The sequence below is a fragment of the Dipodomys ordii genome, unplaced genomic scaffold (genome assembly GCF_000151885.1).
Source record: "Dipodomys ordii isolate 6190 unplaced genomic scaffold, Dord_2.0 Scaffold80, whole genome shotgun sequence".
Taxonomy (NCBI): domain Eukaryota; kingdom Metazoa; phylum Chordata; class Mammalia; order Rodentia; family Heteromyidae; genus Dipodomys; species Dipodomys ordii.
The window spans coordinates 6201934-6224723 of record NW_012267296.1 but is presented as its reverse complement, the minus strand read 5'-3'; the positions used below and the strand labels follow the sequence as shown (position 1 = coordinate 6224723).

Sequence of the window (22790 nt, the reverse complement as noted above, 5' to 3'; positions counted from 1 at the left end):
CCATAAAAGAAATGCAAATCAAAACAACATTGAGATACCACTTCACACCAGTTAGAATGGCTTTAATCAAGAACTCTAATACAACAGATGCTGTAGGGGATGTGGACAGAAGGAAATCGTACTGCATTGTTGGTGGGAGTATAAACTTGTTCAACCACTTTGGAAAGCAGTATGGAAGTTCCTCAAAAGACTCCACACAGAGCTCCCCTATGATCCAGCAATCCCACTTTTGGGCATTTTCCCAAATGTTCACAAACAAGACCACACTAAAGCTACCAGCACAACTATGTTATTGCAGCATTATTTACCATAGCTAAGATCTGGAACCAACCCAGATGCCCCTCAGTTACATGAGTGAATCAAGAAAATGTCGTATATATACACAATGTAATTCTATGCCTCCATCAGAAAGAATGACATTTGCCCCATTTGTTAGGGAATTGAAAGACTTGGAAAAAAATTATATTAAGTGAAGTAAGCCATGCCCAAAGAATCATAGGTCCCATGGTTTCCCTTATTTGCAATAACTAGTATATGTCTGCGTCTAGCAGAAAAGGTCAGATAAGTTGATGTTAGGGAAATGAACCCTAAGATATGTATTCAAATGATTTTTCTTTCATGCGATTGTTTCTAGCACATTTATAAGATGATTTCTTTGTTGCTTTGTATGTCCCTCCCCCACGGCATAACCCCTACTTTCACTACATTTGCTGTTGGTATAATTTGTGGAGGGGAAGGGGAAAAAACAAATCGTTTAAATAGGGATACAGGTGGGCCTATTGCAACAATGAAATGTACAAGTCATTATGTCAAAAACGAACTTTACAACTTTGATGGGGGTGGGGGAGGATTGAAAATAAACTTTCCAATGTGGCGGGGAGGAGTTTGAGAGGTGGGGAAGGGGATAGTAAGGGAAAAACAAAGAAGAGGGTAACAATGGTCCATAGGAAATGTACTCATTACCTTACTCAGGTAACTGTAACCCCTCTGTACATTATCTTTACCAAAAAACTCCAAAAAAAGAAAAATGACACATGAAAAAAAAAGAATTTAATTCCAGACGTTAGGAAAGGAACAAATTATTCTAGGCCCAAGAAAGTACAAGAAAGGAAATAATACAGATAAAATTAGCTATTAGAAAACAATATCACCACTAAAGTCAACAAAGTAAAAGAGAGTACTTTGAAAAGACTAGCAATAAAATAGACAAATTGCTGACAAGAATGATCAAAGACTAAACAGAGAGAAGGCACAAATACCATTTAGAATTAAAAGAGGATATATGATAGCTGTAGTAGAGAATAGTGACCAAGGGAGACAGTCATATGCAATCAGATAGAAATGTGGAAGAGCTATTATTAGTGTAGGAAGCTGTAGAAACAGAAGACATAAGGAGGTTATTGGAGGAGTCAAATGGTAAATGATGATGAAATCAACTGGAAAGGAGAACAAAGATGAGAAGAACTAGTTATATTTGGACTGTCTTGAAAGTAGAAGTGACAGGATATGCAGAAGGATTGAATATAGGTTTAAGGAAAAAGATTAAGACATGAAAGATACCTATTAAGAATAATAATTCAATCAGGGTAGCTCATGCCTGAATTCTAGCTACTCAGAAGACTAAGATAGGAGAATTGCAGTTCAAAGCCAGCAGTTCAAAGTCCCTCCTGAGACTCTAATCTCCAACAAATCACCAGAAAACAGGAAGTGGATCTGTGGTTTAGAGTGGTAGAGCATTAGCCTTGAGCAAAAGAGCTCAGGGACAGCATCCAGGACCAGAGTTCAAGCCCCACAACTGAGCAAAAAATGAATGAAAGAATAAAGTCAATACACCTTACTAAAGGAAACAAGGTCTTCAAAATACAAATCTAGTATAATTCTTCTAATCTGAATGCTCATTATTCACATGCAGTTATCCTCATAGGACTTCTAGTCATCCTAAAAGTCTTACTAGTCACCTAGTATGTTCTTTTAATATGCTCCCTCTTTCCGGAATGCCCTCATTTCTCACTGAACCCCTACACATATCTCAATATTCAGCTAAAATGTACCTCTGTGACACCTGCTACAAATCTCATGGACATAGTCACTTCGGTCTGGCTTCCCACCACTCTTATTTACCTATACCACTAGCAGCATTGTGAAGAGTAGAAGATACTGTACTTACTCAGAGTCTTCTACGAGACACATTACAGACTCATTAGTTATTTGATTTAATTCTATTAACAATCTCATGTAATTCGTGATGGTATTTTGCCTTTTCTATAAAATACCTTGAGTTACATCATGATTAAATAAATTGCAAGACATTGCAAAGCCAGTGAAAAAAGAAGCCAGTACATGAACATAGGAATTTTTGCTTAAAAGCCCACAAAAACGTGACTCCAAAAGGAGTTAAGGCATAGGAAAATTGATGGAAATGATGTAGCCACTATGCAAAACAGCATTATCAGTCCATCAAAAAAAATAAAAGTGAAACTACTGTGGGATCTAGGAATTGCATATTTGTGTATTTATCAAAAGGATTGAAATGAGGATCTTGATGAGATGTTTGCACAGCCATAATCACAACACCATTAGTCATTGTAGCCAAAAAGTGTAAGGTACCCAATAGGCAAGTGACAGTAATAAGAGTTACATACACAAGAGTGGGATGTCATTTAGTTAAGAAGGAAGACATTGGAACAGCTTACACTAAGCAAAAGCAAAGAAACATAAATATACCCTGATGTGGAAAAAATAATTGCATTGTCAAAGCTCATAGAATTCACTAACTTTATAAACCATGATGATGACAATTTGCCTTGTGAAGGTTAAAATGTGTTTGTGACTTTAAGTATCACTATTCTACAATACTGTGAAATATGTGAAATTTATGTAATCACTTAATCTCAATTAAAAAAAAAGAAAAGTGAGAGAAGGGATGGGTTAGGAGCGATGAGTGACAATGTTGTCAGATACCTTGTATTCATATACTGTTTTGTAGAATGGGAACTTCTTTATACAACTACTTAAAGATAATAATTTTTAAAAGTTAAAAAATAAAATAAATATATGATACAGATCAAGATTCTGTAGCCTGTACTATTGTTGCCTTGTTATTTGCAGTCTTTAAGTTCATTTCTCCTCATCTTTTACACGATCATGTGCTATTTTATCTACAGAGGAGAAGTTCCAAGTCATTATTTTCTTGAAATTATCTTGAAGAGAAATCATTTTGGCGGTACATAAAGGCATCATTTCAACATAGAGGCTTCTGAAAAACATGCTGTATATAAGTCACAATAGAAAAGAATATCTGGTAATATATTCCATCCCCACCCTAATGAGAAAACTTGTTAGACTGAGTTTTATTCATCTGAATGCTAAAAAAAACTACTTTGAAGTACAGTTTCCTAACAAATGGTAATTAAGATTTATGTCTGTAGCTATTTATTCTCAAAAGTAAATTTTGCCAAATGAGCTAAAATGTACTCATTTCCTTACTCATGTAACTGTAACATCTCTATACAGCATCTTTACAATAAAATAAAGTTTGTAAAAATGCAAAAAAAAAAAAAAAGAAGAAGAAGAAGGAAGACATTGGGGCTGGGAAGTTGGCTCAAGGGTAGAATGCTTGCCTTGCATGCATGAGGCCCTGGGTTCGATTCCTCAGCCACACATAAGCAGAAAAACCCAGACGTGGCACTGTGGCTCAAGTGGTAGGGTGTTAGCCTTGAGCTGAAGAGCTGAGAGGCAGCACCCAGGCCCAGAGTTCAGGCCCCATGACCGACAACATATATAGATATAGATATATAGATATCTGTAGATAGATATAGATATAAATGAAGACATTGATCAAGATACAGTGTATTCCTATACTAATTGTTGAATGGCAGCTCCTTTGTACAACACTTACAGATAAAAAATAAAATTTAAAAAAAAAACCATAGAGATGAATGTGAAATGAAAACAATGCTGAGTAGCCCAAACAATCCAGCAAGGTGATAAGTAATTGAATATTTCACTGATAGTAAAAAAATCTTTATTGTGTTCATTCCCAACATACTATTTTGTTCTTGGATGTTGCTAAATCTATAAATCAGTAGGAAAAGCTGGGAGGGAGGATTGCTTGGTTTTTTTGCCTTTGTTTTTTTTTTTATTCTATCCAGTCTACATACAAGTGAATTTAGTAGCTCAAAAACTGAATTACCCAGGTGAAAAAAAGGAAAAAAATTCTGCAATATGTAACAATATGAATTAAACATGAAGGCCCTGACCTAAGTGCAATAAGCCAATAACAAAAAAATAACCACTGGGAAAATTGGTAGAATGCTTGCCTAGCAATTATATGCCCTGTATTCAAATTCTAGCAAGAGATATGAAAAGATTTCATGTGGAAATTGGCTACAATGTGGTGAGTGGACTGAAGGGCTAGAGATCTATAAGAATCACCTGATAAGGGTCTGAATTTGATTAAGTAACAGAGAGATAGACAAAAGGGGATATCAAGTTTAGGGCAGATCAGCAAAATTATGTTTTCAAAGTACATAGCATAGTGCCTAAAATACCTCAATAATATTAGTCATCATCCTTATCACTATGACTACCACCACCACCACCACTAATCATCACCATCATCATCATAAAGTAGTATATCACCTATCATCATCAGGGTATTAGAATCTGGTGGTTACATAAATTAAAAGGATAAAGAAAAGAAAGAAACCAACAGAATTTTTTAAGTGTGAAAGTAGATATGTTGTTATTCCAAAAGAATAAGAATGGGGCACTAGCTGGACAATAGCTCTCATCTGTCATCCTAGCTACTCAAGAAGCTGGGATCTGAAAACCAGCTTTCAAAGCCAGCCTGGAAAAAAAAGTCTGTAAGACTCATCTCTGATTAACCAGCAAAAAGCTGAATGTGCTAGAATGCTAATCTTGAGCGAAAAAAATCCAAGTAAGAAGACAAGGCCCCCAGTTCAAGCCCCAGTACTGGCTAAAACTCAAACTAACAAATAAAAACCAGGATGCTGTTTGCAGTGAGGATGAGGAAGATTAATTAGATGTTAACTTGCTAAGTTTAAGTAAGGTACCTATGGAATTTAGATGAACATGGCAGATAGTAGGATGACTGGAGATGGAGAATACAATCACTACTTTCAAATAGTAGTGCTTATTTGAGCCCTTAAACCTTGGCTTAGGATCCAGGAGAATGAGACATCCAAAGTCTTACCAGTTATTTAAAAAAAAAAATCTCAAAATGGACTAAAGACTGAAATTATGATACTCCAGGAAGAAAACTTTAGGAGAAACTTTTCAGGATGTTAGGACAAGCAATGATTCTCTAGACAAGACCCCAAAAGGAAGGAAGCAAAAGCAAACATAAAAAGATAGGATTACATCGAACTAAAAAAGCTTCTACATAGCAAAGAATATAATCAGAGTTCAGAGATAAATGACATGACTAAAACGTGGTATAGGAAATAGTGGATTCCCATGGTGGAAATATTCTGAACAATTAACTTGACAGTTTAACCAAATGAAACAAGAAGCTGAAACATGCTTTGTCTGTAGGGAAAAGACTTAGGGGAAGGGGGCAGATGAATGGAGAGAGGAAGTAAGTAAATGCAGTCATAATATTCAATGTGCATATATGAAAATGGAACTAGGTAACTTGAGGGGAGAGAGAATGATGGAAAGGGAGACATTGCTCAAGACACATTGTACACATAAATGGACATGTTAGATTTGAAGTACATTGTACAACTACTTAACAGAAAATAATTTATATTTTAAAAGAGAAAAAGTACAGAATGAGAGAAAATATTTGCATGTCATACATCTCATAAATGGTTTATATCAGAAAGTATAAGAAATTTGCAAACCTCAACAGTAAAAACAACCCAATTAAAAAAGAGAGAACTCCATATCTTAGCTATGGTAAATAATGCTGCAATAAACATAGCTGTGCTGGTAGCTTTAGTATGATCTTGTTCAGGATCATTTGGGTAAATGCCCAAAAGTGGGATTGTTGGGTCATAGGGGAGTTCTATGTGGAGTCTTTTGAGGAACAGCCATACTGCTTTCCAAAGTGGTCGAACAAGTTTACACTCCCACCAACAATGCGGTAGGATTCCATTCTGTCCACATCCCCTCCAGCATCTGTTGTTATTAGAGTTCTTTATTATAGCCATTCTAACTGAGGTAAGGTGGTATCTCAGTGTTGTTTTGATTTGGATTTCTTTTATGGCTAGGGAGGTTGAGCATTTCTTCACGTGTCTATTGGCCATCCTTCTTTGCTCTTCAGAGAAGTTTCTCTGTAAGTCTTTAGCCCACTTATTTATTGGGCAGTTGTTTCTTTAAAAAGAAATTTCTCAAAAAATTACATTCTAGGAGTGGAAGCCCATGCCTAGAATCCCAGCTCTGGACATTTGACACAGGAGGACTGCAAGTTCAAAGACAATCTGAACTATATAGTGAGACATCTCAAAACAAAACAAAACAGAAAGAGGCCATAAATGGACAAGTAGACAGAAATATTAAACATTATTATCAGGAAAAATGAAAATGAAAAAGATATCATATCACTCCACTAAGAACTATTATCAAAAATATTAAAGACTAGAGTAACAAGAATATGGAGAAAGGGAATTCATTTTTTTTGGTTGGTCATGGGGCTTGAACTCTGGGCCTAGGTGCTGTCCCCTCAGCTCTTCAGCTCAAGGCTAGCGCTCTACCACTTGAGCCACAGTGCCACTTCCAGTTTTCTGGTGGTTTACTGAAGATAAACATCTCATGGACTTTCCTGCCTGGGCTGGCTTTGAACCTCAATTCTCAGATCTTAGCCTCCTGAGTAGCTAGAATTACAGGCATGAGCCACCAGTGCCAGGTTGAGAAAGGGAATACTTGCACACTACTAATAGGAATTTAACTTAACTTCAATCATTATGGAAAGCGGCATGAAAGTTTCTCAAAAAGATAAAAATATAAATACCATGATTCAGCAATCCCACTACTGAGTAGGTATATATCCAAAGGAAATTAAACTCATGGGTCAAAGAGACATCTGCACTCCCATGTTCATTATTGCATTATTCCCAATAGCCAATGAAAGAAAACTGAAGTATCCATCAACTGATAAATGATTTTTTTTTTGGTCAGTTGTGGAGCCTGAACTCTGGGCCTGGGCGCTGTCCCTGAGCTCTTCAGCTCAAGACTATCACTCTACCACTTGAGCCACAATGTCACTTCCAGCTTTTTCTGTTTATGTGGTTCTGAGAAATCGAATCCAGGGCCTCATGCATGCAAAGCAAGCACTCTACCTCTGAGCCACCTTCCCAGCCCCTCATAAATGGATTTTTTTTAATCTGTGGTACATAGAATAAAACACTGTTTCACTATTAAAAAAATTGAAATTCTGTCATTTACAATAGCATGTATGGAATTGGAAATCAGTATGTTACATGAAATAAGGTAGGCACAGAAAGAAAGTCCTGATTATTCTCACTCACAAGCAGAATCAAAACAAAATTTTGGCTGTGTCCTGTCATGCTTGTAATAAGCCCAGCTATTCAGAGGCTAAGACCTGGAGGACAACAGTTGAAGACAGAAAATTTTATTTTCTAAGTTTAAATTTTGGTGAACATTTAGAAAACCACAAATTCAAATCCAATGGCTGAATTTGTTAACAATAAATCTAAATACAATAGAATTTTAAAGTTGTACATACCCATTATATATACATATATATATATATACATATATATATATATATATATATATATATATAAGCAAAAGAGTAAATGTGAGGTTTCACACCTCATACAGAGTTACTTGATCTTTTTTGTGTGTTTGCTAGTAATAGGGCTTGAAGTCAGGGCCTTGTGCTCTGACAACTTGTTCACTCAAGGATAGTGTTCTACCACTTGACTCACACCTCCTATTCCAGCTTTCTGTTTAACTGGAGATAAGAGTCTCATGAACTTTTCTGCCGAAGTGATCTTGAAACTGTGATCTTCAAATCTCAGCCTCCTCAGTAGCCAAGATTTTAAGCTTGAGCCACAAGCATCCAGATTATTTGTATTTAAAAATAAAATCACTCAGTTAAAAAAAAAAAAAAGATGCAGCCAGGTGCCAGTAGATCACACCATATTTCCAATGAGCCACAAAAAAAAACCTGAAGTGGAGCTATGCCTCAAAGTGGTAGAGCACTAACCTTGAGAGTTCAGGGACAGTGCCCAAATCCAAATCTTGAGTCCAAGCCTGACAACTGACCCCGCCCCCCAAAAAGATGCACTTGGTTTATTCTTAATATTGGAAATAATGAAGTAATTTAATAGTAAAGTATATATACTACAAATATCACATATTATTGGTAAATATTAACCAATCCCAAACATTCTTCTACTTTAAGAATTTGAGGACTGGGAAGGTGGCTCAGTGGTAGAGCGCTTGCCTTGCATGCCTGAGACCCTGGGTTCAATTCCTCAGCACCACATAAGCAAAAAGAAAAAAGCCGGAGTGGCACTGTGGCTCAAGTGGTAGTGTGCTAGTCTTGAGCTGAAGAGCTGAGGGACAGTGCCCAGGCCCAGAGTTCAGGCCCCATGACCGGACCCCCCCCAAAAAAGAATTTGATATATGTATATATGCACAAATACATACAGACATATGTTCATCTGGTTCAACTTTAATCTTGAATAGATATAGTTATGAAATATTACATGCTACTATTGATAAAACTTACGAATCAACATGCAGAACCCTCTGACCACTCCTTGAACATGCAGCTGCAATGATGGATTCAGGCAAACCTACAAAGACACACATCTATGTCAGTGAGAATGTATTTTACATAAAATGTTCAATTCAGGCTACCACTGTATAGATTAGTTTAACAAGAGATCATCTTTTTAAAAATCTGATTCTGAGAGGTATTTTTAAAAGCACTTAAATATTTTATGTACAAATTAGCAAAACTGAACAAATGAAAATAAATTGTTTATAAATCTTGGTGATCCTCTCTACTGTTTGACCCATTCTAGAAATAAAAAGAATCTGAAGTTCAAGGTGAACTTGTTGCTTACTTCTAGAGTTTTGAAACCTGAACTGCAAAGCCACATTGTCTGTGAGGGGAGAGTGAGTGAGTGAGTGAGTGTGTGTGTGTGTGTGTGTGTGTGTGTGTATTTAGTTTTAAAAGATATGTTAGCTAGTTTTAAAGATGGGTATTGTGTGTGTGTGTGTGTGTGTGTGTGTGTGTATTTAGTTTTAAAAGATATGTTAGATAGTTTTAAAGATGGGTATTTACCAGAGTTTTGAAACCTGAACTGCAAAGCCACATTGTCTGTGAGGGGAGAATGGTGTGTGTGTGTGTGTGTGTGTGTGTGTGTGTGTGTGTGTGTGTGTGTGTGTGTGTGTGTGTGTGTGTGTGTGTGTGTGTGTGTGTGTGTGTGTGTGTGTGTGTGTGTGTGTGTGTGTTTTAGTTTAAAAAGATATGTTAGCTAGTTTTAAAGATGGGTATTTACCATATATATTATTTTGATATTTTGGTCAGTAAAGTGGTTTAAAAAGAAAATATTACTGCCTTGGAATCAAATGTAGTCATATCATAATGCTGATGATCATAAAAGAAAAATATATATTACTCTTACTAGTAAGACCATAACCTTAAAATTACCAAAAATTATGCTTTTATCATTATTTTAAAACTTGAGCTTTTCTGCTACATCATTTAATGCCTATGTTGTAAATTCAGGACACTTCTGTAACTTAGCATAACATCTCTCATTTCAATGGAGACTATTAAATCCTTTATATCAGCCATACAAAATAAAGCATATTGGAAAATTTTCTGCAATACTGTAGAGCTACCATAACCACAAAACACTCAGATCTTGCGTTCTTAGTACCTAGTAGAAAAGAAACAGCTCCGTGTTTGCATGAGTCTAAAGGTCACTAAGTATTGGGGATTTTAGGACAGGGAAAGGCTTTTATCCTTGTATAAAAAGTAATATGCACATGGAAACAATTGACATAATCAATCTTTAAGTCAAAACCACATTAAACACAAGTTCCAGCTACCTTCCCACAGGAACTAGTTGCCCAGTGGCAAACACATTGGGGGTATATAATATGTAGCAAAAAGAAAGTTCTGATCAAATGTTTAAATATAAACATTCAATATGAATTATTGGAAATGAATCATAATAAAGTTTCAATTTTTGCTGTGAATATAATTGTAGAAAAATGAGAATTGCCATTATTCTAATGTCTTTTAATACTACTTGAAGTTTTGGCTATACTTAAGTAAATGTCCTTGTTAATGAAATGTATTCATTATGGTACTTAAGCCAATAAGCAACTTAGTTAAAAGAACAAAGAAATTCTTCTCCCAACACCAGGGGCTCAGGCTCAACAGGCTGAGATCCAGAGGATGGAGAGGATCACAGTTCAAATCCATAATGGTCAGACGACTGCAAGACTCCATCTCCAATTAACAAGCAAAATACTGAACTGAAGGCTTGGCTTAACTAAGCAAGCAAGCCAAACAAATATGGCCCTAAGTGCAACCCTGGTACAGAAAAAAAAAAAAAAAGGACTTAGAAAGCACAACTACTTTATTTAGGATTAGTGCTCTTCTTAAGTAAAAGAATAATAGTATTAACAACAACACTAAGCACCATAAGGTTTTATGCTTCACATCTTATTTTTCATATATTATTTATTCCTCATCATCTTCCTAGGTAATATTATCCAGGTGACTCCATGCATTCAGACATATGGCCAATAGAAATAATTCAGTCTCTCCAATTCAAATTACCATAGTAATTCACTATCTCCAACCTGGACCTAAGTTTAAGAATGAGGATTTACAAGCAGTAAAAGCAACACAGTGAAATGTTCTGAATCAGACGTAGACTTAGATCTTTTTGTTTTTTGTTTAGTAACTAGCTGTGCAAGCTTAGACAAGTCACAAGAGTTTTTTGAATATTGTTTTTTTCATCCTAAATAGGAATGTATCAACCATATAGGACTGTTGAGCTGTGAGAGCAAGGGTACTTGTCTTAGAAACCCTATCAACTCTCATTATTCTTCAGAAAGCTATTCTAGGAGCACTACCCTCCAACTAACACTACTCCAAACATTCTCCTCTTTTAAATAGATGCCACCGCCGATGGTGAACAATATTAGTGTTACTCTCCTCTATTTGGTGCCAAAAAGCTGATCTTTTAGGTAGGCAAAATCTGCATGTGGTTAGTCCCATGCCTACAATCAAACTATCAGAAGTCTAGTTTGCTATGCTGACAAGGCAAAGCCAAGAACAGTTTTCATCATTGAATACAATCTGGGTCAAAATTACACAAAAACAAAATGACTAGCGTTTGTGTTTTGCTTTAATACTTCTATCCAGATAATGTCAAGTTTGTGAGATAGACTAGTCAAATATTACAAGCCTATTATCATCATGCTTAAAGTGATTAACAAACTCAGAATATAGTTATCAATGACTTGTTGGGTCAAGACTTTGTATTTCTTCCATCATTCAGTAAGCAGAGCTCTTAAACACAGGAAGCAGAGTAGATTCTGTACAGTTATTTGTTAAAGAAAGGGAAAGAACAAACAGGGAAGAGGGTGGGGGCAGAGAGACAGAGAACACTCTGGTAGATGGTGGGAGGGGGAGAAAGAAAAGAAAGATGCAGGTGACTCCAAACCTAATAGCCCAGTCCAGTGACCAAGAATTTAAGGAAGGATGAAAAGATGAAAAGGATAAGTTACTGATTAGGTCTTTTAAGTTCTCACCTGAGGAGTGTAGAAAAAGAAAAAAGATCTTTCCATTTCTTGCAAATGGGACAATGTCATTCTTTCTGATGGAGGCATAGAATTCCATTGTGTATGTATACCACATTTTCTTGATCCATTCATCTACTGAGGGGCATCTGGGTTGGTTCCATAGCTTAGCTATGGTAAATAATGCTGCAATAAACATAGTTGTGCTGGTAGCTTTAGTATAGACTTCTTTTGTGATTGTTTGGGTAAATGCCCAAAAGTGGTATTGCTGGGTCATAGGAGAGCTCTATGCGGACTCTTTTGAGGAACCTCCATACTGCTTTCCAAAGTGGTCGAACAAGTTTATACTCCCAACAATGCAGTAGGGTTCCCTTTTGGCCACATCCCCTCCAGCATCTGTTGTTATTAGATTTCTTGATAATAGACATTCTAAGTGGGTAGGTCCCATGGTTTCCCTATTTGCAATAACTAATATATGTCCAGAACAAGCAGAAAGGTCAAAAGCTACGTACATATGACCATATAAGATAGTGTTACGTGAAATGAACCCCAAGATAGGGACACAGGTGGTTTTTTTTCTTTCTTGCTATTGTTTTTTAATGTATTTATAATGTACTATGTGATTTTTTTTTGTTTTTTTGTATGTTCTTCCCCCATGGTATAACAACCCCTGTTGTCACTGTATTTGATTCTGGTGCCCTGCATCTTGTACATACATCTTTCTAATCTGGGGAGGGGAAGAGAAATAACAAAATGCTTAAATAGGGATACAGGTTGACCCATTGTAACAATGAGATATACAAGACACTATGTTGAAAATGAACTTTACAACTTCGGGGGGCGGGGGGAGGGAGGATTTGAGGAGGTGGGAAGGGAAGGGATGGTAGGAGAAAAACAAAGGAGGAGGTAACAATGCTCAACAGGAAATGTACTCATTACCTTACTCATGTAACTGTAACCCCTCTGTACAGTAATTTTACAATAAAAAAATTTTTTAAAAGAAAAAGGAAAAAGGGAAGACCAAGACAGCATGCTTGGCAAAGGACATAGAAAGGAAAAACCAATAGGTGATGCTTTAAAAAGAAAACAAGAGTGTTCAGACTGCCTCATTACATCTTCAAGTCAGCTGTGTTGTGGTGGGGAATGAGCATTTCATTATATTTAATTATCAAGTACTAATGTATTATATGATTATACCACATTTTACTTATCCATTCTTCCATTTGTGGACATTGAAGTTGTTCTCACATCTTGACTACTGTGAACACTGCTGCTAAAACATAAGGCCAGTCACAGAAGAACAAATGTTTACACCTAAAATAGGGCTGAAGGTGTAGCTCAAGTGGTAGAGCACCAACTTTGAACAAAAAAAAGTCAAGTCAGAGCATAAAGGCTGGAAATAAATACATAAACACAAAAATGTGAACCATTTCTGAATCATTACTCAAATTTACATAACATGTGTATGAGGCATTTACATGGAACATATATGGGCTTATAATCAGTTATACAGTCTCTCCTATGAGGACAAATCAGATGACTTTGAAACAGATTACTGAGATCAGAGTCAAATCATAAGCATTAACTGGAAATACTTTTTGTAAAATATTGAGAATAAATGCACAAGTAAATTTTTTGCCAGTCCTGGGGCTTGAACTCAGGGCCTGGGCCCTGTCCCGGAGCTTCTTTTGCTCAAGGCTAGCACTTGAGCCACAGTGCCACTTCCAGCTTTTTCTGTTTCTGTGGTACTGAGGAATCAAACCCAAGGCTTCATGCATGTTAGGCAAACACACTATCACTAAGCCACATTCCCAGCACACAAGTAAAATATTTCTAACTGTAAAATAGGGCTAATAGGGCTGGGAAGGTGGCTCAGTGGTAGAGTGCTTGCCTTGCATGCATGAGGCCCTGGGTTCGATTCCTCAGCACCACATAAGCAAAAAGAAAAAAGCCAGAAGTGGCGCTGTGGCTCAAGTGGTAGAGCGCTAGCCTTGAGCTGAAGAGCTGAGGGACAGCGCCCAGGCCCAGAGTTCAGGTCCCACAACCAGACCCCCTCCCAAAAAAAATAGGGCTAATAATAATATCATAGAGATCTAAGGAGGAATATGACCAAATGACAAGAAAACTTTATACAGTGCCTCCTACCATTGATAAATGCTAATTTCCTTCTCTCTTCCTCCAACTTCATCAATAAGATTAACTATTTGAAGGAGAAATATTTGAAGATTAATTATTTGAAGGCAATCACTAGTATTCCACTTACTTAAGTTCTCTTCAAAAACCAAAACTTTAAATAATTCTAGAGCTTTTTTCTATATAAATACTGTAGAAGCTCACCAAGCATCTGATATTTAAACATTTCATGTCAAATATAATTGGCTGTCCAAAAGAATTTACTCTGCTATTGCAGCACAAGAATCATGTAATAATTCTGATAGTAAGGCTAATAATTTTGACATTTTAGTGAACACAGGTAAATAAGGGCTGAAAATAGCTTTTCATAACAGTTGTGATGGGAAGATAAGATTTGCTTTATCAAGCCCTTCTTTTTATTATTTATTTATCTTTATGGTCAAGGTGATGTGCAGAGGGGTTACAATTATATAAGTAGGGTAATACGTGCATTTCTTGTAGAACTTGTTACCCCTTCCCTCATTTTTTTCCTAGGCCTATGATAAAGTTGGAGGCTAGATAAAGTTAGAAGCTCATGAAATGTTACATGATTATACACTGCCATCTTGGATTTCATGTTTCTGTCATTTTATGAAATTTGTCTGGTGCCACATGGCTCATACTGGTAATCCTAGCTACTAAGGAGGCTGAGATCTGAGGATCACCGTTCAAACAGCCTTCGCAGGAAAATCTGTGAGACTCTTAAGTTAACTACCCAAAAACAACCAAAGTGGAACTATGGTTCAAATGGTAGAGCATCATCAAAAAAGCTAGGGACAATGCCTAAGCCCTGAATTCAAGCCTCAGTACCCAACACAAAAAAATTACCTGTGTAGGTAAAATAAAGATGTTTCATTACCAAATAAAGTAGGGTAAAATCAGAACCACAAAAGTAAGAAATTAATGATTTCAAGACTCACCAAATATGTTTTATATGTATATGAGCATTATTCGTTTTTCAAAAATCCCATTTTTACCTACATCATTAATACAGAACTTCATTATTTCCAGCCATAAGATTTAGGTTAATTTTCCATGATGTATTCTTAAACTTGTCTTTGTATCTGAAATTGATTTTGCCTAACATATACTTACATAAGATAAACATAAAATAAAGTACTTACATCACTCCTAGCATATCAGAATAAATGTTTCCCGTGACAGGACTTTGATGACCTGGCAAAGCCCCAGTGCTTTCAGTCCAAATCATATGAAACCATAAATCACTATTTTATAGAACATTTCAAAATGGATTCTTGCTTTCCACCTTAAAAGTCATTTCATGTCTTATTTATAACTCGTGAAGACCAGAATGGAACAAAAATTACTACATGGAACTAGAAAATTTACAGTGACTATGTTTTTAAATAATAACATCTGTTTTTAGGAAAAGAAATAGTACTACTGGCAAGAATGAACTTGTGACTACAACTAGTTTTTAGAAAACCACATCTTTTACTTTACTACTTAACACTATGTAGAGACACTGTGCACTATCACAAAGTGTAACATTAGGTACAGACCTGAATAGAGAGCAATGCACAGGTAATACTACATATCTGACTCTGGTTACAGCCATTCACATATATGAACATCACAGAATTGCACAGAAACGTTGAAAGGTAGGTTGTAGTTTTGTTGATTACTTAAAATGCTACATATACAATTTCTATGTTGTCTCTTTTAGGGGCTACTTTTAAAGAAAAAAAGGGTTAAAAATGCCAGAGAAGAAATCCTTGGAAACTCCAAGACTTACAAATGAAATAAATATTTCAAAAAAAATAAAAAATTGTCTGTCTTTAGGAGGGTAAGTGGGACACATACATGGAGGGAAAAAAAGTGAACAAATGTGGCAGTGGTACTCACAAGGTATTATTTTGAAAATGAACTATATAACTGTGGATGAGGAGAGGAGGGAAAAACTGGGAGAGAGCATGGAGGAAAAGGGTGACATTGTCTAAAAAGAAATTCTCTTTACCTGACTTCTGTAACTGTAACCCCTTTGTATATCACCTTTATAACAAAAAAAAAATTAAAACTTCAGTCCCTCCCCCCCCCAAAAAAAAGCCAGGCATCAGTAGCACAGGCTTATGATCCTTGCCACTCAGAAGGCTAAGATCTGAGGGTTGTGGTCCAAAGTCAGCCCAGGAAGGAAAGTCTGTGAGACTCTTATCTCCACTAAACTACCAGAAAAGCCAGAAGTGGAGCTGTAGATCAAGTGGTAGAACACTAGTCTTAAGCAAAAGAAGCTCAGGGACACAACCCAGTGCCTGAGTTCAAGCCCCAGGACCAGCACAAATAAAGGAAATAAAATAAAATAAAAACAGAGCCAGGAGAGACTGGCTCGTACCTGTTATCCTAGCTACTCATTAGACTGACATCTGAGGATGGCAGTTTAAGGCTAGCCATAGCAGGAAAGGCCGTAAACTCATATTTCCAATTACCCACCAGAAAAATGGAAGCAGAGCTGTGGCTCAAAGTGGTAAGGCACTAGCTTTGAGCAAAAAGTACTCAGGGACAGCGCCCAGCCCCAGAGTTCAAGCATCAAGACTGACAAAAACAAATAAAAAAGAAATAAAAATTGGAAGTGATGACCTGGCTCAAGTAGAAAGAGCACCAGCCTTGAGCAAAAAAAATGACAACTGACAGGTCAATGTCATAAATTCAAGTCCCAATACCAGCACATGTACACATACACACATACACACACAAATATATATATTTTTTTTAATTAAGCTGGGGACTTATGCCTGTAATCTTAACTACTGAAGAGGCTGAGCCAGGCACTAGTGGCTCATACCTGTAATCCTAGCTGCTCAGGAGACTGAAAGCTAAAGATCCCAGTGTAAACCTGCCCAGGCAAGAAGGTCCATGAAACTCTTATTATCTTCAATAAACTACTCAGAAAAAGACAGTGCTAGCCTTAAGCAAAAGAAACTCAGGGACAAGGGGCAGGCCCTGAGATGAAGCCCCAGAACCAGTACACACAAACACACAAACACACACACACACACAATACAAACATCAAGGGGCTGAAATCTGAGGATCTGGGTTCAAAGGGAGCTGAGGCAGAAAAGTCCACAAGACTCTTATCTCCAATTAACAGCAAGTGAAGCTGTGGCTCAAGTGCCAGCCATGAGGGAAAGAGCCAAGCCAGATGGTGAGGCCTAGGGTTTAAGCCCTAGACAAGCACAAAAAAAAGAAAAGAAAATTTATTTTAATTCACACTGACTTGTCAAAAATATGGAGCATATTAATTAATATAACTTAAAACTGTATGGAGCTAACAAGGTGGTATGCACCTGTAATTCCAGCATGTAGGAAGCTGCAGCAGAAGGATAAGGAGTTCTAGTCCACCCTAGTCTACTGAGATTCTGTCCAAAAAGATCAAGGGCTGGAATGTATATGCAAAGTTAGATTTAAATCAATTTTCTCATGCTTGGAGTAATTTCTTAAGGTACTTGAATCAATTACCTTTTCTGAAAACTGTGTGAACAATAGATAACAGTGTATTCTTAAGGGCTGATGATATAATAGTACAAAAGATAGTGCTTCTTTTTACTACTAAGCTAAATCATCTTCATATTACATTGTTATTCATTTATGTTATTTTATTTTCTACTTCTTTTCACTTCCCTTGTAGTAAGTATCTTTATTACTTAGTCCTAAGAGGTCTTTTGTGATTAAGTGTGTAAACATTTTGTTATGAATTGCAAATAAAATGTGTTTGCGTTAAAAAAAAATCAAGGGCTGGGATGTAGCTCGTGATAAAGAGCTTGCCTAGCATATGCAAAGCCTTGGGTCCCATTCAAGGAATAAATCTATGAAATCTAATAGATTTTTTCCCAATGAGAATATTGTTATTTATATATGCATGACCTTTTTAGAATTTTAGAAAACCAAACTATCCACTCAGATACTAATGAGAAATTTGTTAATTTTTTTAAATGCCATATAATACAAGCTCTTGGGATGGCTACTACCAAGAGCAATTTCCCTATAGTCAGAGAATAGAACTGGCTTCTAGCTTTCAAGCTGTGACTGTGGGAAGGCACTTACTCCCTCTGAAATCCAGCTTCTGTGTAGAAATCCTTAGTAGACAAAATAAAGATCTTCCAATAACTGGGAAGGGATGTGAAGGGTAAACAAAGGAGGAGGCTGCAATGCTTGATAAGAAATGTACACATTATCCTGCCCATGTAATTGTAACCCCTCTGTACAGTATGTTTACAAAAAATAAAAATTTAAATTTAAAAAAAAAGATCTTCCAATAAGTAACCCAAAGGTTTGTATCGGGTCCTGAACAGTGAATGGCAATGCTAGTTCAACAATCTGGTCTCTTTTTTTGGGCACATGTCTTAAGTTGATTTTATATATGTATGTGTGTGTGTGTGTATATAATACTGCATAAAATATATATTATATTAGAAAAATAGAATTCTGGGAATATAGTTCTATTTTTCTAATATAATATATATTAGCAGCAACCAAATTGCTGAATATCTTGACCTTCCATAAAACAGTGGCTGAGTACTGGTGGCTCACACCTGTAGTCCTAGCTACTCAGGAGGCTGAGACTGAGAGGACAGTTCAAGACTAGCCTCGGCAGAAAAGTCCAAGAGATTCTATAGTCCATTAGTAAACAAAAAGTTAAGCTAGAGCTGTGGCTCAAGTGGTAAAGTGCCATCCAAACAAGTGAGCAAGCAAGCTAGCTAGCTAGCTAGCAAGATGAACACAAGGTCCTGAGTTCAAGTCCAAGTACTGGCACACAAAAAATAAGAGGGCAATGAGGGTACCAAATATAAACAACTCAAGAACATCTACACCAAACTAGGGAATAAAATATCCTCAGCAACCTCATGATGTAAGTGGCTCAGCTCAAACCACCAGTAGCTTTAAGGACCACATGGTTTCAGAAAGTGTGCAACATGGAAGAAATGAAGAAACCTAAAAGCCAGAAAGCCTCAAAACTGCTATCATATACTCACTGGAAAGCCACTCTAAGAATAGTGGAAGAGGGAACTCAAATCCCTGGGAGTCCTAGGTGGGGGATGGAGGGGTGAGGACAAAGTAGGGGAGCACTCAGACCTTATGAAACTGACAATCCAAAGCCTCCTGGAAAAATCCTTACCCTGAGAAGTGAATGCTAAGAATATCCTCCAAATTCACCAATACAGAGAAAATAGGGTGAAAGAAAGAGAAGTCCAGACAACACTAGCAGAAGGTAACAACAAGCACAGTTCAGATCCCAGGTTGCATGTTTAATTACATCATGAAGACAATAGAACTATCTTTTTTTAATATACATTTTTTGTTGTAATAATAGTGTACCAAGGGGCTACAGTTACATGAGCAGAACAATCTTAAGTAGAGGAGTTAGAAAAGCTATCCTAGTCTTCCCAATTAAATACATAGGGATAACACATTTCGCTTAGAAATAAGGGACATACTGCCAGGGGCTGGTGGCTCATACCTGTAATCCCAGCTACTAGGGACACTGAAAGATTATGGTTCTAAGCCAGCCTAGGCAAGAAAGTCTGTGAAACTCTTGTCTCAAATTAACTATCAAAAAGCAGTGAAACTGTGGCTCGGATGACAGACTGCTACTCTTGAGGGGGGAAAAAGCTCAGAATAGCTCCCATGCCCAGAGTTTAAAACGTAGAACTGGCACAATTTTAAGCATGAGGTTCTGATTTTGGTCCCCAACATTAAAAAAAAAAAGATGTCACAAATTTGATGAAAGCTTTAACTTAATTGTGGTAATATGAGCTTAAAATTAATTAAGAAAAGGAAGTGGAGCCGTAGCTTAAAGTGGTAGAACACTAGCCTTGAGCAAAAATAGCTCAGGGACAGTGCCCTGGCCCTGAGTTCAAGCTCCACAACAACCCACCAAAAAAAAAAAAGACAAGAAAAGAAAAAGAAATTAAGAAAATGGTAGAAATTCTGGAACATCATAAATCAGAAAAGCTCACAAGTTGGTGATTACAGAACAAGAACATTTCAAAAATCGAAACAAAAGAACACCTGATTTGGGAAAAGAAATGTTGGAATTTTTAAAGGTAAGATGATGTTCTGTGGTTTGTATCAAAATAATTTATGGTTGGAGGATAAATTGAGAAAGAAGTAGAAAATACTGAGAAAACAGAAGTGACAAGCGAAAGGGAAATTACTGCACAGAGGATTATTTTATTATTATTATTTTTTAGTCATGGGGCTTGAACTCAGGGCCCGTGCACTGTCCTTGAGCTTTTTTGCTCAAGGCTAGAACTACCACTTAAAGCCACAGCCTCATTTCTGTTTTTCTGGAAGTTAATTGAAGATAGAGTCTCATAGAGAGTCGGGAGCTGGTGGCTCAGCCTGTAATCCTATTACTCAGGAGACTGAGATCTGTGGTTCAAAGTCAGCCTGGGCAGGAAAGTCCATGAGACTCTTATCTCCAATTAACCACCAGAAAACCAGAAATGGCAAAGTTGCTCAAAGTGGTAGGGTGCTAGCCATGAGCAAAAAAGCTCAGGGATATCACCCAGGCCCTGAGTTCAAACCTCACAACCAACAACAACAACAAAAAAAAAAAAAACAGAAAGCTAAGGAGCATTTCTATGTCAATGTAAGACTGCATATTCCACCAGCCAGCCATCTCAATGGAGATATATGGGCTCTTCCATACGAACGAACACTTAGATTATTTTATTTTCAAATCTTATTAGCAGTAGCTTTAAAATAGATGACATGCATTTTCTTTCATTTTTACTACTATGCTAATAGGGCTCCTGCCGTTTAAATTCATTAAACTCTATCCAAAACAGAGCATCTCTGGAATAATTTTAATCTCAGACTTATCCATACTGAGCATCCAGCAATTTGACAATTATACTTTGGCTTTCCTACCTAACTAAATGCTTGTTCCCACAGCATTATCTGCTCAGGGTTTTTTCCCCTCATAAGCTACAATTTTCTGTATATGCTTCTCTATGTCTCCAATTTTGAGAGAAGTTTTCTCTATGACCTTAATTCTCTGACAAATATAAGAATTTTTAATGCTTTTCACTTCCTTCAGGTTTTTACTTGTTGATGCAACTGAGGGTATAGTTTCCTTATCAGGATATCTTTTATTTCCAGTATATTTTCTTTTTCACATATTACAAGTTAATCTGCAAATTAATTGACAATGTATTCTTTTCATTCATTGGGTGTTTAAGGGTAAATTGATTGATTTGGGGGAAAAACAGATGTCATCATCCTCGTAGTTTTATCTTCATTGAATTATTTCCTAAGAAGTAATTATCAGATCCAGACCTGCTGAGTGTAAGGCAATAAACCTATTTCCACTTCCTAGTAGAACTGTCATATGAGTTGGCCAGTGTACCAATACATGATTATCAGCATACCAAGTGAACAGGACTAATTGAAAATTAGTAATTATTTCTAAATTATTTAGTTATTAGTGTAAAGTCTGCTCCTGGATGGCCAGCAGACTCCACCCTCCTTGCAGCAAAGTCTCTGCCCAGTACCTGCGTTACCTAGGCAACTGGCACACCTGGAAGAGGTCACATCTCCATCCACTGAGGTCACATCTGAATTTGATGTGGCCACACCTTCCTCTGCCTAGACCCTAGGTAAGACCTAGCCCAGGCCCAGACACACTCTTTTTCTAGCTCTTTCCCAGCTCTTTCCCAGCTCTCTCTCTTTCCCTGCTCTCTTTCCCAGCTCTCTCTCTGTTTCCCACCTCTTTTCCCAGCTCTCTCTCTTTCTCAGGTCTTTCCCAGGCCTTTCCCAGCCACGTGGAGTGCCAACCTGGCCTGGTCCCAGCAGATTTACTGAATAAACCTAACCCTTACCTGAATATCACATGCGTGGTGCTGTTCTTACTCGGCTACCTCTTTTTAAAAACCTAACAATTAAGATATTTTTTACTTGACAGTCGATTACAGAAAAAATGTTTCCCAACATTTTAACTGTGTCTGTTTTCTTTTGTCTCACTTGCTTGCATATGCTATCTACTTTATCTGTAAAGATCTTTCTTATAGCAATTTAAAGAAACTCTTCATATGTAGTTAGTCCTTTGTTATAAGGTGCAAATATTACCATCCAGGTTTTCTTTTCATTTTTAGTATACTGTTTTTCAGGAGCTACTTAATGTTTTACATATTCAAATGAAGCTCTTGGGTTTTTTGTGGTTCGCAACAGCTCCACTTCCCCTAAAGACAGCTGACCCATTTTATTCTCACCACTTTGTGCTTTATGTTTCCCACTATAAAACACAGAACTCTTACAGATACTCAGAATATAAGAAGGGGAGACAGTCCAAAAGTGGATCATACAAGAAAGCATAAAGGAGCTGTTTCTATCCAGTGCTATAAGAATAGATTAGTATAGGGGGGACAAGATGGCGGAGGAGAAGCTGGAAGCTGAACAAGCTCTCGCATAGAAAGCAGTTTTAGAGTTCCAGTGAACAGTCCTAAGCCAGAGAAACACACCAAGTGTGCCATCACAGGACAGAGAGTTAGACAAGTGAGAGAAAGCCAAGGCAAGAATACACATCTGAGCACCAGCCAGCCGCCGGTGGCAGCGGCGGCGGCGGCGGCGGCAGGGTCGCGGAGGAGACCGCAGCCGGGCTATCGGCGACGGCAGGGTCGCGGTGGAGACCGCAGTGGGGCAATACCTGAGCGCTGAGAGTCCGGGACGAAGGAGCCAGACGCAGCGGGCGAGCGGATTCTACTCAACACCAGCAAGAACCGACAAGGAGCGGACATCTTCATCCTGCAGTTTGCAGACCAGAGACGACCCAGGATCCAAGACTCGGCGTGAGTAGAAGCCTGACATCCTCACTCCTTCTCAGGGAGCAGAGGAGG

The 22790-nt window shown here is 37.3% G+C and overlaps 1 protein-coding gene across 1 annotated transcript in view; it reads right to left on the bottom strand.

Moving 5' to 3' along the window:
- The window catches only part of Chm (choroideremia (Rab escort protein 1)), a 216403-nt gene that overhangs the window by 176425 nt on the left and 17188 nt on the right, over positions 1-22790 (bottom strand). The window contains exon 2 of the mRNA XM_013024996.1: positions 8726-8792. Within this exon, the coding sequence (XP_012880450.1) occupies positions 8726-8792 (67 nt within the window). The remainder of the gene's footprint in view (positions 1-8725; positions 8793-22790) is intronic.